Source organism: Schistocerca nitens, chromosome 4 (assembly GCF_023898315.1).
Source record: "Schistocerca nitens isolate TAMUIC-IGC-003100 chromosome 4, iqSchNite1.1, whole genome shotgun sequence".
Taxonomy (NCBI): Eukaryota; Metazoa; Arthropoda; class Insecta; order Orthoptera; family Acrididae; genus Schistocerca; species Schistocerca nitens.
Window position 1 is genome coordinate 506,272,072 of NC_064617.1, and position 16,170 is coordinate 506,288,241.

At 41.7% G+C, this 16,170-nt stretch overlaps 2 protein-coding genes across 2 annotated transcripts in view; both read right to left on the reverse strand.

Moving 5' to 3' along the window:
• Positions 1 to 2,099: 2,099 nt before the first annotated feature.
• LOC126252869 (cuticle protein 16.5-like) lies at positions 2,100 to 4,676 on the reverse strand. The gene is made up of 2 exons (XM_049953823.1): positions 4,641 to 4,676; positions 2,100 to 2,384 (listed from the first exon to the last, which is right to left on the reverse strand). The coding sequence occupies exons 1-2, from the start codon at positions 4,647 to 4,649 to the stop codon at positions 2,109 to 2,111; spliced, it is 285 nt and encodes a 94-aa protein (XP_049809780.1). The 5' UTR covers positions 4,650 to 4,676; the 3' UTR covers positions 2,100 to 2,108.
• A 378-nt stretch (positions 4,677 to 5,054) lies between these two features.
• Positions 5,055 to 16,170, reverse strand: part of LOC126252395 (cuticle protein 16.5-like) — a 31,942-nt gene continuing 20,826 nt past the window's right edge. Inside the window, exon 4 of the mRNA XM_049953286.1 lies at positions 5,055 to 5,096. Coding sequence (XP_049809243.1) covers positions 5,055 to 5,096 — 42 coding nt within the window. The remainder of the gene's footprint in view (positions 5,097 to 16,170) is intronic.

A 16,170-nucleotide genomic window follows, 5' to 3' on the forward strand; every position in this document is an offset into this window, starting at 1 on the left:
ATCATAGCTGCGGATTGCACTTGGTGTCTGCTCTTTTGGACACAGCGTTTGTCACGCTGACTATCTACACTACTGGCCATTAAAATTGCTACACCACGAAGATGACGTGCTACAGACGCGAAATCTAACCGACAGGAAGAAGATGCTGTGATATGCAAATGATTAGCTTTTCAGAGCATTCACACAAGGTTGGCGCCGGTCGCGACACCTACAACGTGCTGACACGAGGAAACTTTCCAACCGATTTCTCATACACAAACAGCAGTTGACCGGCGTTGCCTGGTGAAACGTCGTTGTGATGCCTCGTGTAAGGAGGAGAAATGCGTACCATCACGTTTCCGACTTCGATAAAGGTCGGATTGTAGCCTATCGTGATTGCGGTATGCCTTAGCGCGACATTGCTACTCGCGTTGGTCGAGATCCAACGACTGTTAGCAGAATATGGAATCGAGGGGCTCAGGAGGGTAATACGGAACGCCGTGCTGGATCCCAAAGTCCTCGTATCATTAGCAGCCGAGATGACAGGCATCTTATCCGCATGGCTGTAACGGATCGTGCAGGCACGTCTCGATCCCTGAGTCAACACATAGGGACGTTTGCAAGACAACAACCATCTGCACGAACAGTTCAACGACGTTTGTAGCCGCATGGACTATGAGCTCGGAGACCATGGCTGCGGTTACCCTTGACGCTGCATCACAGACAGGAGCGCCTGCGATGGTGTACTCAACGACGAACCTGGGTGCACGAATGGCAAAACGTATTTTTTTCGGATGAATCCAGGTTCTGTTTACAGCATCATGATGGTCGATCCGTGTTTGGCGACATCGCGGTGAACGCACATTGGAAGCGTATATTCGTCATCGCCATACTGGCGTATCACACGGAGTGATGTTATGGGGTGCCATTGGTTAAACGTCTCGGTCACGTCTTGTTCGCATTGACCGCACATTGAACAGTGGACGTTACATTTCAGATGTGTTACGACCCGTGGCTCTACCCTTCATTCGATCCCTGTGAAACCCTACATTTCAGCAGGATAATGCGCGACCGCATGTTGCAGGTCCTGTACGGGCCTTTCTGGATACAGAAAACGTTCGACTGCTGCGCTGGCCAGAACATTCTGCAGATATCTCACCAGTTGAAAACGTCTGGTCAATGGTGGCCGAGCAACTGGCTCGTCACAATACGCTAGTCACTACTCTTCATGAACTGTGGTATCATGTTGAAGCTGCGTGGGCAGCTGTTCCTATACACGCCATCCAAGCTCTGTTTAACTCAATGCCCAGGTGTATCAAGGCCGCTATTACGGCCAGAGGTGGTTGTTCTGGGTACCGATTTGTCTGGATCTATGCATCCAAATTGCGTGAAAATGTAATCACGAGTCAGTTCTAGTATACTATATTTGTCCAATGAATACCCGTTTATCATCTGCATTTCTTCTTCGTGTAGCAATTTTAATGGTCAGTAGTGTATGTTAAATGTTTGAAAATTGCTGTCTGACACCTAAATGCATTTGGAATGAGGCGTACGTTTGCCTACTTGGCCTCTTTGCATACTGCAAAATAGGGGCTCTCATCACACATCCTGACTTCTATTTGTGGAACAATGTGTCCCACAGCACATCCCAAGCATCCATTGCTACAAAACATAAAATTAAAGCTAATACTAGTGAGTCGTTTCACATCACACTATCTTCTATCATCATTTGCCGCGCAGTCTTATCTGACTTTCTCACTAAATTTTCTCTCATGGGGAAAGCGCCTGTGATTTGTTTGTCTAACTCTCTATGAATACTAAAAGCCAAACTGGCATTAAAAATTTCCCGCAATAGTTCTTAAAATACATCATCGCTGCCTGTGCTCTAGCTTTCGTCATTAACTTCTGAAAGGGAAAATTATGCAGTGCTGCAGTTGTCCTCCGTTGCCCAAATATATTCATGGTAGATTCATCTCCTATGATGACTCATTTTTGAGCTTAATCTGACTAAAGAAGGTCTCAAGAAAAAAAAATAATTGCATCTTTTTTACAAAAATAGAGATCATTGCAGTTTAGTTATTTATTTCTTTACTATTTACATTTTCACACAGTGAATTGGCTGTAATTTATCAGCCGAGTATCGCCGGAGCAGCGTGGTATGCAGCTGCAACGACGGGGGCTGCGTGGTAGGCGGCGGCGACGACTGGGGCGGCGGGGGCCACGGCGAGTCCGTTGAAGTTCTGCGCGATGTACTGCGAGCTGTGCGCCGTCACGACGGCCGGCGCGGGGGCGGCGTAGGCCACGGGGGCGGCGGCCACCAGGGGGGCGGAGTAGGCCAGGTGGGCGAGGCCGGCTTTTGGGGCGGCGCTCACGCAGCAGGCGGCCGCAGCCAGCAGCAAGACAATCTGTAGAAAAAAAATACAGTGTTATATTGGGCACATACAACTGTGGCATTATTTTGACAGTGGTAATACTTGTGCATCATACATAGTGGGACATTGCTCACATTTTCACATACAAAGTTCTGTATGCGAGAAACACCATCTGCTCTCAGAAGATTCCAGGAAACCGTAATGACAAGTCTCTTGCAGTGTTTCAGCGGTGGTAGAACGTTTTCATCAATTGCAGTACAAACACCAGTCATGCATTCACATAAAAAATTCACTAGACATAATGAAATTCCTAATGTTGAACATTAAAGAACACTGTATATCCATTTTACTTTGCGATTGAGCATCTAGCGTCTGTGCTTAATTGTTAACTATGGTATAGTACTCACAGGACGAGAAATTATAAGAAATGATAACTAATGTAGAGTTACTAGAATATTGTCCGCCCCGATGGCTCAGCGTGCTCGGCCAGAGGGTTAGCTGCCCTCCCCCCCCCCCCCCCTCCAAAAAAAAAATACCTGAGTGAATGTATCAACGAAGAACATAAACGGACGTCATAGAACGTCTATCCCGGACAAATGGAACTACACCGAACAAAATGAGATAAAAAAAGTGGTCAGCATGACGGATTTCCGTCCTACGAGCTCGATTCCCGGCTGGGTCGGGGATTTTCTCCGCTCAGGGACTGGGTGTTGTGTTGTCTTCATCATCATTTCGTGCCCATCCGGCGCGCAGGTCGCCCAATGCGGCGCCGAATGTAATAAGACCTGCACCAAGGCGGCCGAACCTGCCCCACAAGGGGCCTCCCGGCCAATGACGCCAAACCCTCATTTCATTTCACTGGAATATTCATACTGAGTCCAGGAACAATTAAAAAGACAGTAAAGACATGGCTGTTGATAATTATTATCAGAAAAAATTTGTATAGAGTAGGAATCCTCAAATAATTTATTGATGTTCCTTTCATTTACAGCTGTTCTTCGTCATCAAGTTTTCTAAAATATCGTGTGTGGTGGACGGAAGGGTGGGTTAACTTTTCCTCGTGGACGACTCTTTTTAATCCTGGTAGCGGAATAAGTTTTCATACTCAAAGAAGGTAGAGCAGGAAGGCAACGAAATTCGACACAACAGTTTTCTAAGTTACGAAAAGGATGTATAGTGATATTAATTACTGTAGGCAAAGAACCAAGCGGAAATAAATCGATAAAAGGTGTAAAAGTACCGTATGTTTCCTTCAAGAGTTTAGTTTCCTGACGTTATAACGAACTGACCATTTGTACGTAAACATACATCTCGAAAAATTTTTTTATTTAGCAGCGTATATCATGTGTTACCTGCAGAACCAGACATAACACATGATTTCCTGCGACACACAGTATGAAGGAACAGAAATGTTCGTGTAATTTTAAGTGTCGCAGAGGACATCATTTTCTTCCGTGGGTACTACTGTTGGTCTACAGTTTGCTCGTGTGCGTGAGATAAAAGTCATGTGATGAGCCATTTCTGAAGTATCAGAACGCAGATTTTAATGTGAAATCCTGAAAGGAGCCTCAGTTTAAATAATGAACGGATAAAAGTTCGCACTTTTCTGTTTGGAGACAAATCAACAAACGCTGTGTTAAAAAAAGTCCCCTCCGTGTCCGGGATAATATTATAAGTCGTTTCTCACTGGGTGGAAGTTAGAGCAATCAGTCAATTATAATAAATATGTCATTATAACGTTTTCTACATGAGAGCGAGCATATAAATAGAACTGAAAAGCCACTGAGTACGATTCTGTTCCCGGTTATTCAAACTAACGTTTTGCTATAATTCACACACATCCTTTCAGAAGAGTTTCTGACGAGGTTCAAAGCCTATGTTGCGCCGATGAAATCACTGCTTCAGAAACAGCGTAGGTTAAACCTATTGTTGGACCTGATACGATCCCTGACGCCTGCCTTTCACTGACAGTGCGTAGCCAATTTCAATAACTAATGAAGCCACATGGAATGAGTCAGAGCTTCAACTTCGCACAGGTTACTCTTCACTCACTCGTACGTGAACCTGTGGATGATCGAAACTTTGATTCAGGCAGCACATGCGCATTGCCCGCGAACTGCAGGTGTGTATCACAGAGTATTAATCTTCCACTGACAAACAAAAGAGTGTACATGCAGAAAACAAAATATGTCGCCAAAATTTTCTTTTCCTCGTTGCAAACACAATCGTCACACACTACAGGTGTCTTCGAAAGACAAGTAAAGACTGCTCGTCCGACGGAAAGAGTACCTTGATCATGTTGTCCGGTGCGAGGAGCTGCTGTCTTCTGAGGACACAGTGGCGCTGCCAGGACGGAGGCCCGTCTTTATAGGCGGAGGCGACGCGGGCGTGGCCTGCATGCTGGGTGCCGGCCAGGGTGTTGCTCCAGGCCGTGAGGATGCGATACGTAACGTAACGTAACATAACGCAACGCACCGCAGCGCAACGGCGCCATACGTAATGCTGTGAAGACACCGGGATGTCTCCAGCACCACGCTCCACGCGAATTTTCAGGTCCTGTACTTGCACACTATTGAACTGAGGTACTGCTCAGAAGTTGACCCAGCTATTTCATCTGCATTGACAACCTGGTTGTTTAAAAACAAAATCGTATGTATTCTAAGATCCCTTGAGCAAAACACAGCTAATTTTTTCTTCACCCACTCACCTCTTGAACGCATTATAGTCGTACAGTGCTCGTTCATACTGTTAAACATAGTAACCCAAAAAGAAAGTCAAATAAATTAGAAACATAGGTAGACAGTTAAACTAATCTAGTAAACAGACAATAAATATAATTAGCATAGACGTGTGACAGTAGAAGTAACAAATAAATAAGAGGAGTGTTCAAAAATGGTTCAAATGGCTCTGAGCACTATGGGACTTAACTTCTGAGGTCATCAGTCCCCTAGAACTTAAAACTACTTAAACCTAACTAACCTATGGACATCACACACAACTATGCCCAAGGAAGGATTCGAATCTGCGACCGTAGCGGTCGTGCGGTTGCAGTCTGTAGTACCTAGAACCGCTCGGCCACCCCGGCCGGCAACAGGAGTGTGATAAATAACGTTAACATAGCACAAAATAATCCGTTGTAGTCCTACATCTATTTCGTTCCACATAAAACATAGAGCAGATTAAAAACTGCATTGAACTATCAGCTGTACTGCAGAAGACAGACACATGGACAACAAAGTAAGGTATACATTCGGGTTGAAACTTTTTGAATTTAATGACAACAGTTGCAAACTGAATTTATTTTCCTTAACTTCCACTTATTGTCGGAGGGAAGAAAATGGACACCCATTTATGACTGTGAAACGTCACCGAGACGATTATGGATGAAGAGAAAAAAAATTGTGTTTATCTCAAGGAAGAATCTTCAGAACATGTTTTTATAAAGCGCACTTGGGCACAGAAAGTAAGCTTTCATAAATAAAGATTAATATCCGTACTATCCGATAAACCCAACTTTGATCCTGGAATTAAATAATAAAGGTTAGTCTGATGGTAAGAGACAGCCATATTGAAGTATACAGCAATAAGAGATCGTATTTTCTAAGATAAGCACAGAATTTTAACCCGGAAATTGCCTTGTCTTGCTTTTACCATCCTTACCTGTACTGACAGTTAGAAGAAGAAAAGGGTGTGGTCACAGTAGAGGTAAAGTAACATGCTTCCGAGATGTTTACGCCCAATACGGTGGCTGTAAATTCTGTAGCGAAGTACATGACGCAATGCATACTGAGATTCAAATACTTAATCCTAAAAGACGAGATTAGAAGATTTTTTTATTTCGCACATTCAAGATATTGATAAATGTTGTATCTTGATAAATGTACTAAGTGGTAATCGTTTCTCAGATATTGTTAGCAGTATAAGAAAACCATTTTCGTGGAGAATCCTCACATGTAGTTAGGTAAATCGAGAGATCTAGAACAAAAAGTAGCTTTTCTGAAATTCTGCCTCTAGGATTTCACTTTCTCAGAGGTCAGAATAGATGATAACGAGTTGCAAGCAGAAGAATTTAATTGCATAAATATTCTGCGTAAGACTCCAAACAGTTGTGGATTCACAGTGAGTTAGAGATGGGACAGCGGCGATGTGTGATATTAAGTTCAAGAAACTATGGTGGTCATCGTTCACCTCCTGTTCATTCAGTGGATAACATTAAATGGTTCAAACACTAGCTTAAGAACTACTTTCAGAGTTGTATTACTTGGAGCATAATAAAGATATTTTGTGGCGTTCTAACTTGTGAGTGAACAGAAATGACCATAACAGATACTTTCTTGGAAACTGACCTTTGAACTTCGTTTATCATCGTGATGTACACATCATGATGACAATATGAATGGGACGCTTCCGATTAGTCACTTACTGTTTTTTTCATTATGAAGAATTTTATTCAGTGCTTCAAATGTTTGCACCCGAATCATTGTACCTTCATTTCAGATCATAACGCTGCACAGTCTCAGAATTTTTCTACTTGTCGACATTCTCCGTGCAACGCAAATTTAGAATCCTTTTGCGCTTTCATTGGCGGACAATTCCAAACCAGAATGAAGTGTTATTTCACCATTCATTACCGTAGCTGGAATATCCGGCGAGTCTAGAAAAAGAGCTATTTCATTTACGGCCAAACTTTGTGTATAATCCTATTAAGCAGGAATGCTTCTCCTTTGCCACCAGAGACAAACTAGAATACCATGTTTTTTTGCGTGGATAATGGTGATATGGCAGAGTCGATTTTGGGTCTCAGTTGATAACTTATTATGCATTCTATGTATTTCTCAGATCACTTATTATGGGTTGCTAGAAACGAAATGGTCACTTGTCACTCCAAAGTTTTGGTATTGACACGTTTCCTGCGCAGCTCAACTTCAGAACGTCTGCGAAACAAAATATAAAATCATAAATACAAACGTAATTTACAAAAGTCATTTTCAGTAATGACATGGAGAGCTTTAAAAAATTCCAAAATAAAGAATTCATAGCATCAGAATAACCTTCATATGAAGTATGGGGTCACATTTGTCCGTCGTCACCATCAGCGCCTAAATGGTGAAGAGTCACTGTTTCAAATATTTACTACCAGAAAATGCCACTAGGTGGAGACGTTGTATGGGTACGTGGCGTTATTAGCGTTCACAAAAATTAATGAACAACGTGAAAACAATAGTATTAAAAATTGTACAGAAGCAGAAACAAAAACTTATAATAAAAGTAAATAAAATATACAAAAAAATTACACACTTAAGCATAACGCATACATGGCTGAGTTAGGGCCGGTAAGGAAAGGGAAGAAACGATAACAGGAGAGGAGAAAATTCAGGGAAGAGCAGTGTATTGGGACACTAATACAATACAAAATTTATACAAAGAACAAAAAAACCAACGCACCAAAATCATCCTTGTTGTTACATGACAAAAATGTTTAAGTTGGTCATAGACAAAGGAAGAAATCATGGCTTAGGGGGGCACACATCTTCATTGTATTAATGGTGCCACTGCCTAGACTGAATATTTAATGCGCCACTGAGTTTTCTAGTAATCTTTGCGTCTGTAAGCAATGCGTCCTTTTCCAAATAACACTAAACATCGTTACATAACGAAGTAAAAAAACAAAATATAAACTGAGCGTAATTACGAATAGGTTAACAAAGACAAAAAGTAGTGAAAAACAGTGTTTTCCAAATCCGTACCCTATAGACCATGAGAATATGAGACAAATTGTATACAAATTGGGAAAAGACGAACAACTTTCGATCGTTGTGAGCCTAGACAGGTTTATCAATCAAGAAACACAAAAAATAATATCACTTACCCAATAGGACTGGGACATCAAGGTGCTATGACGTAATGTTGCAGCACATGTAGCGACAATGGGATGCGCGGACTCAGATAACATATGTGAACAACCTTATATTAACAAATCAGAATACCACCGAGAAAGAAACTAACAGCAGCTGCGCCCGATTCCTTATGGATCTTGCTCCATCCACTGCTACCGGCCACCATCATGGTGATTACGGCCTGAAGACGGTCTGCATTATAGATCGAAACCGGTTACCAACTATAATAAACATCTCTTGCAGTCAGGACTATTTTAGTGAATTCTAAGAAACGAATGAAATTAAAATACTTTCCACAACCTTAAAATCACAGACGGTCTTGTTTAAAAAGAGATACACATTAGTGAAACTATGAACAGCCTTGTAGTATGTAATAGGCAACGGAAACCATTACAAACAAATTAAATTTTTTTAAAAATTCAGCAGAGCACACAAAACTACTGCTCTCAACGATCGGAAGTTATTCATCTTCCACTAATATATACATATAATTAATCTTATATTCTAATAGACCTTTGCATTAGGTTTTATAAAACATTTTTGTGTTACTTGGAAGTGCATAATTCGCTTACAAATTTCTAGTTTACTAGAAAACCCTGTGGCTTGCTAAATATTGAGTCGGTGCAGTGGACCGTTACGTCGTGTAGTACTAAGGGTATTTGTGTTGCATTAAATTTTGTTGTTCTTTGTACGAATTTTGTACTGTGGTTGGCCTGTTATTCTCCAAATCTCCCCCGCCTCCTTTTCTCTATTTCTGTTATCCTACCTTCCCCTTCCCTAACAGCCCCAATTAAGTTGTAAATGCATCATGCTGTAGTGTATACTTTTTTGTATTTATTTTTATATTTTGATAACTGTTTCTGCAACATTTTAATACTACTGTTCATTTATTTTTGTGAAAATTAGTAACACCCCTGTACCCACGCAGCCACACCACCTAATGGCAATATCTGGTAATCAGAGTTTGAAACAGCGACTCCCGTTACTTGAGCACCAACGGTAACGACGGACGCATGTGACGCCACACTTTCTGTGATTTCTATTCCATTTGGTATGAGTATTTTTGAATATTTCTCCAATACCTTCTCTATCTCTATTCTTAATTACTTCCTAGAATTGCACTTCTCCACATGTCTTCGTATTGTGTTTGGCAGAGTCAATAAAGAAAATTGTGAACGAGAAGTGACCCGTTCATTTCTAACGACTCATTTACCATTGACATAATAAGTGCTCTCAAGTTTACTTCTTGGTCGCAGGACGTAAGTAACAGGTGTTCATGACGTATCTTTGTAGTACTTGTACTCCAAAATGTTTAGTATGCGATCGCAATACTGTCTTCTAGGAATATTAAAATATCGTCGTAGAAATTAACTTTCAAATTAGACAGATTTTGACACATACTGGCAAAGAGGTAGTGTGTACTCTCCTTTTTAATTTTCTTCATTAAAGTGCGAAGGACTTTCAATAAGTAATGCATCACTTTTCTGTTTGAAAGCAGGTTGGTTTTATTAAGGATTTCAATACATCATATGATTGTACACTCTGTTGGCTACAAAAACACGTTTTTCAACACAATCTCCGTCCATTGCGACGGTGTTACACAACTTTACTGGGAGGGCCAGTGTGGGCGCATGGTAGCACTTTATTGGTCGATGTCGGAACAAACATTTTGCTGCATCAATAGCTTCCCTGTCATTCGCGTACTGCTCCCCTAGAGTGCATCCTTCATTGGACCGAACAGGTGGTCCTTCGTTGCTCCTTCTGGTCTTCCGTTAGGCGTCGAGTAATCCAACTGGCGCCCATCTGTGAGTACCGCAACTGATGGACGAGTGTATCAACACTACCAACAGAGACATCCAGTTGTGCAAAGAGGTGTTCAATTCTGATCCGTCCATAACCTCGAATGTGTGTTTGCAAGTTCAAACATTGCAGGAGTTATGGCTGTGTGTGCCCTGCCAGCACGTAGAGATCGGACAGGTTTGAGCGACCTAGTTGCAATAATGACACACGCCTCGTCCAACAACTCACCGTGCTTTTGTTCGCTGCCAAGTCTCCGTACCGCTCTGTAAGCGCCTAGGAATATATGAGCTGCTCTGATTTTCTACGTAGAGAAATTCAGTAACAGCTCTCTGCTTGGAACGTACCTCTGTTACAGGCGTCATTTTGGAGTTAAAGAGGGAATATTCCACGCTATCCCACAACAAATTACACATTTTTCAACCGAGGGCGAGAAAAGTAAATTTGTTGCATTACTTACTGAAGGCCCCTCACAGCTACACCGCTGGCCATTAAAATTGCAATTCCATGAGAAACGTCAATTTGGGATGTACAACGATGTGCAAATCATTCGCGTTTGAGCGCAGTCCCACAAAGAAGGTCCCGAGTTCGAGTCTCGGTCCGGCACAAAGTTTTAATCTGCCAGGAAGTTTCATATCAGCGCACACTCCGCTGCAGAGTGAAAATCTCATTCTGAAGGATAGTGATCACTATAGCAAGAAGAAATCTACTAATACCAGTATTGTTGGCCCCTATTTTGACCAGACCCGAGGTGGAATCTTCCTACACGTCGGTCAAGGACCTGAAGATGGCGTATTAAATCGTCGAAACTGGTAGCCAAATAAAATAAGTTTGGAAACTAGACGGCTGAAAGGTGTTTGATTTCACATACTTGTCAACATGACCTCTGTATCTGCCATCCACTGGAAATTTTTAATAATGGCACTTTCAGAGATTGGACGCCAGAACTCTCAAGCCACTGCTATGATGAACTCTGCCGTATAAGTGAAACAGCATGTAACGAAGTATCTTTCGTTTAATGTCAGTTCTATTCGATACCCAGCGGTGTTACGGCTATTGTTAGTGTCAGAGATGGGAGCTATGTGTACTAAATTTGTTACCCTCAATATGCCTGCAATTTTTTCTACCGTACTGTATTCACACAGTAAAAAAGTTTCATTATTTACTGTTCTTCATCGTGTTGCCATTTTATTGGCCAACAGTGCGTTTAACTGAGCCATTGTAGAAACCAATATTTAAATTATGCATTGAAGTTCCTTCTTCATAATGAATTGTTGATCAACTCCCGTGTTTCCATTGTTAATATAAAGCGTCAAATGTTATGATTATAATGAACAAGAGAACAGACGTAACACTTCTCTCACTGTAGACACCACTTTTCCTGTATTATATACGCTGGCTACTATTATTTTCCACAAGACATGGCTGCATTTCTAGAGGCTGCACTCCCGATGGGCGAATACGAAGGCTGACAGCGAGCGGAGTGCTCGGTCTCACGCTACACATCCCAGGAGACGAGGTGAGGTAGCGGCCTTAGGAACCGACCAGTCATGCATCTCACACTTGCTCACTCCTTGTCTGTTTTAGCTCATTATACTTCAAAATCAGCTGAAACTCCACCACGGTATTACGTGCACTAACATTCTATTCTCCTGGGACTATAGTGGTACTCCATTACGTCGACCTCGACGAGGAGTTCCCTTTACACGGGACCTGAATAGGTGAATTATACAGGAAAAAATGCTGGTATCTTCCGCTTTTTTCGTGTCACGTTTATGTCGGTTAGAGTCTGTAGATTAAACCATGTGATTCAAATATTACGCAGCTACAAATATACCTTCGCAGGCACACCCATTGACAAGAACTCGTTTTTTCATTGAATTAACATCTGTTCTAAGACGTGCATCCGGTTGTTGAGGCAATATGTTGTTTCCACGTAATGCACAATATTTATAAAACCGTAAATAGGTACACATGAGAAGACAATACTACATGGATAATTGGCTTCATGATAAAGAGGTACTAAACCGAATTGTGGAGAAAATGGCTTCATAATAAAGAGGTACTAAATCGAATTGTGGAGAAGAGAAATGTGTGCCAAAACTTGAATAAAAAATAGGGATCGATTTATAAGATAAACCCCGAGGCACCAATGAATAGTCTGATGATGGAAGGAAATGTGATGGTAAAAAGTGTAGAGGGCAACCGAAGTCTGACTACAGTAAGTTGGTTCAGAAGCAGGTAGGTTGCAGTAGTTATGCAGACGGGAAGTGAGGGTAGACTAGCGTAGAAAGCTGCATCAAACCAGTCTTTGGACTGTACACCATCACAACAACAGCAACAACAAAAATAACCATAACACACCTACTGTTGCTACTACCACTGAGCGATGTTTCAGTTGCGGTTTCGAAGGCTTAACGTAATGATTTACCGTCGTTTATTTATTTTCTGAAACACATTTTAGGATTTGCACTACATATCGATCTGAATGGAGATCTGGGAACAGTTCGAGCTTTTACGTCATGTTGCACGTGTGCGAGTGGTCCCATATTCCCCGTAGACGTGTTGGACAGTCCACGTTAACGTACTTACAATTTGGACAACTTAATTCATGGTGTGGTCGTGGCTACAGCCAAGCAAGGTAGCTCCTTTCTTCCATTTGTCATATCTCTACGTCGACCCACCTTAATGAAATGAGTCCATACAACCACCTGGCAAGTACACACTTCTTGCTGTGGCTTGGCTTACGTCAGCGGTGGATTCTCACATAATACTAGCTCTGTACTATCTAGCGACAAGCGTGCTCTTTTAAGGCGTGAAAGAAATTGTTCATCGAGGTTACTTTAAGAAGAATTATAATGTTTCTCTTTCATCTACATCTACATCTACATCTACATCTAAGTGATAACTCTGCAACTGGCAAGGCCGGCCGGTGTGGCCGAGCGGTTCTAGGCGCTTCAGTCTGAAACCGCTTTACCGCTACGGTCGCAGGTTCGAATCCTGTCTCGGGCATGGATGTGTGTGATGTCCTCAGGTTAGTTAGGTTTAAGTAGTTCTAAGTTCTACGGGACTGATGACCCCAGATGTTAAGTCCCATAGTGCTCAGAGCCATTTGAACCATTTTGCAACTGACAATAATTTCATCGAACCACCTTCAAGCAATTTCTCCAAAGTTCCACTCTTGAACGGCGTGCGGGAAAAAGAGCACTTAAATCGTTCTGCGCGAGCTCTGATTTCTCTTATTCTCTCATGATAATCATTTTTCCCTATCAAGGTGGGCGCCAAAAGCATATTTTCGGATTCGGAGGAGAAAGTTGTATATAGAGATTTTACTAGCGAAGACGCCTTTGTTTTAATGATTGCCATCCCAGTTTACGTACCATGTCTGTGGCACTCACCCCCCTATTTCTCCATAATACAAAACGAGCTGTCCTTCTTTGAACTTTTTCGATGTCCCCTGTGACTCCCATCTGATGGAGATCTACCACCGCGCAGCAGTACTTCCGAAGAGGGTAGACAAGCATGGTGTAAAAACTCTTTTTAGTAGAACAGTTGTCATTCTCTAAACCATAGGTTCCCAAACTGGGGGGGGGGGGGGGGGGCGTGATGATGTTGCAAGGGGGGCGCGGGTAGAATTAGCGGTATAAACCTGATATTTCTTTTTAATATCGATATTTTGATAAAAATGAATGTGCAGGTATTAATGATAGATTATGGTGCTAAATGCAATCGTTTGGCGTCCCACTTCCCACAATCCTATCTCAATAACCTATCCTAGAACATACAGCTTTTGAAGATCACGTTTAGAATGTCACGTTTAGAATGTCACACACAGAAACTCTCAAAATTACGAAGGCGATATGCGTTAATTCTAATATATCAGATTTGTAAACAACTTACTTCTGACAATTGGAAAACAGAAAAGTTAGGTATTAACTATTCCGTACATTTGTTCACATGAACTAAACGTAATCATGTTATAACTTTTAGCCGTAGTAGGCTATGTTCATCAGAGTAATAATCAATTATACTGCGTAACTGCAAATATGGCGGCGGGTTCGTAATTTGGACGCCAGGGTTATGCCCTTTGTCATCAGAAAAATGTGCACGACGTGAATGCGAAACTAGTACAAGTGTTCGTTCTGAGCAGCGTACTTCACGCCGTTCTGGAAACATTGTCGTGAATGCTAACAATGAAACATAACCCAGCTAGGTAGACAATGAAGTCCATTAGTGAGGCCATTTTTTTTTTCGAGCGGTCAATACTACAGCTCTTTCATTCGGATTACTTATCCGACAAAACAGTTACTTTTCTTCTGCCTTTTTGAAATACGGCATAATTTCGTTTGAAATTAGTGTACGTTCTTTGCTGCGACGATGCCTTATTTTGGTACGAGTGCAGAGATAACTGCTTGGCACTGTGCACAGTTTCCAGCGACGTGTGAGGTGTATCCATGACCTTACTTAATTACTGTGAAATTTGACAACCAATTCATTGATGTTATCTCAAAACTTACAACGTTTCGTTTATAAGTAACGAAAGATAGGGGCACGAAAACGATTTTCGCATAAAACCCCAGGCTGCACTGCTCAGAACAGCACCACAGAACAGGTAGCAAATTCTTAGGTTGCCTGTGGCTGTTTCCGCCCTAATCCGTGAAAAGCCCGTTTCTGACCAGCAAGAGCCCTGCTCGGCCACCAGGTCGCAGACAGACAGTGCACTGACAACCTGCGCTGTGGCTGGGCTTCCCCGTTCCTCGCCCCACTCCTCACAGGCACTCATCTGAGGTGCCGACAGACGACAGTAGCTTTCCTTTATTTCAGTTGGTTGTTTGCAGTTGCTGACACATCTGATGTATTGGATTTTGCTGAAATCACGTTGAATCTTTCACAGTTGTGCCTCAGTAAAATCAGTGTTAGTGCCAAATTATACTGTTAACTTCATGTTTTCTTTTTACTTCACCATGAGTGTCGTGAAAAAACGAAAATGTAATGATGATTATATCAAATACGGTTTTGCTTCAATACAAAAAAATGCTGTTGACCAGCCGCAATGTGTTATTTGCTATGAGGTACTGAACAATGATTCCATGAGACCATCTCGTCTGGAACGCCATTTGTGGGCAAAGCATGGTGCATTGAAAGAGAAGCCGAAGGAATTTTTTGCTGCAAAATGTGATAATTTGAAACGAATGAAGTTGGACACTGCTGGATCCTTCGCTCAGACATCAGAAAAGGTGTTGGAAGCCTCGTATGAGTTATCGCTACTTATTTCAAGGACCAAGAAAAGTCATATTATCGGAGAGACACTAGTCAAACCCTGTTTGTTGAAAGCTGCTGATATTGTTCTTGGGTCAGAAAGTAAACAAAAACTTTCTCAAATACAGCTTTCTGACAGTACTGTGAAACGTCGGATTGATGATATGGCCGAAGACATACAAAATCAATTAGTTACGGCCGTCAAACATTCGCAGTTTTTCGCAATACAGTTAGACGAGAGTACCGATGTTGCGAATTGTTGCCAACTGCTAGCTTTCGTTCTCTATATAGAAAATGAAGCAATTAAAGAAGAGTTGCTATTTTCTACAGAGTTAAAGACAACTTCAAAAGCAATTCATATAATGGCAGACGTCTCTGAATTCTTTTGTAAAAATGAGTTATCATGGCAGAAACTGATAGGCGTATGCACAGACGGCGCCCCATCAATGCTTGGATGTCATTCAGAATTCGTGCAGATGGTCAGAGAAAAAAAATCCTAGTGTTACTGCTATCCACTGTGTAACACACTGTCAAGCATTGGCAGGTAAGACACTTCCAAAGGAACTCAATGATGTCTTGAAATTGTGCATCAAAATCGTGAATCATATTAAAAAGAGTGCTTTAAATTCCAGGTTATTTACGGCTCTTTGTGAAGACTTGAGAGCAGAGTATAAAACACTTTTATTTCATACAGAAGTACGCTGGCTCTCAAAAGGAAATATGCTAGGAAGATTATTTGAACTTCGAGACGAAGTGATGCAGTTTTTGGAAAATAACAAACAAACTGAATTGTATGTGGAATTTAGAACGCCCGGTGTTCATGTTGCATTGGCTTATCTGTCAGATATTTTCGAATATTTAAACAC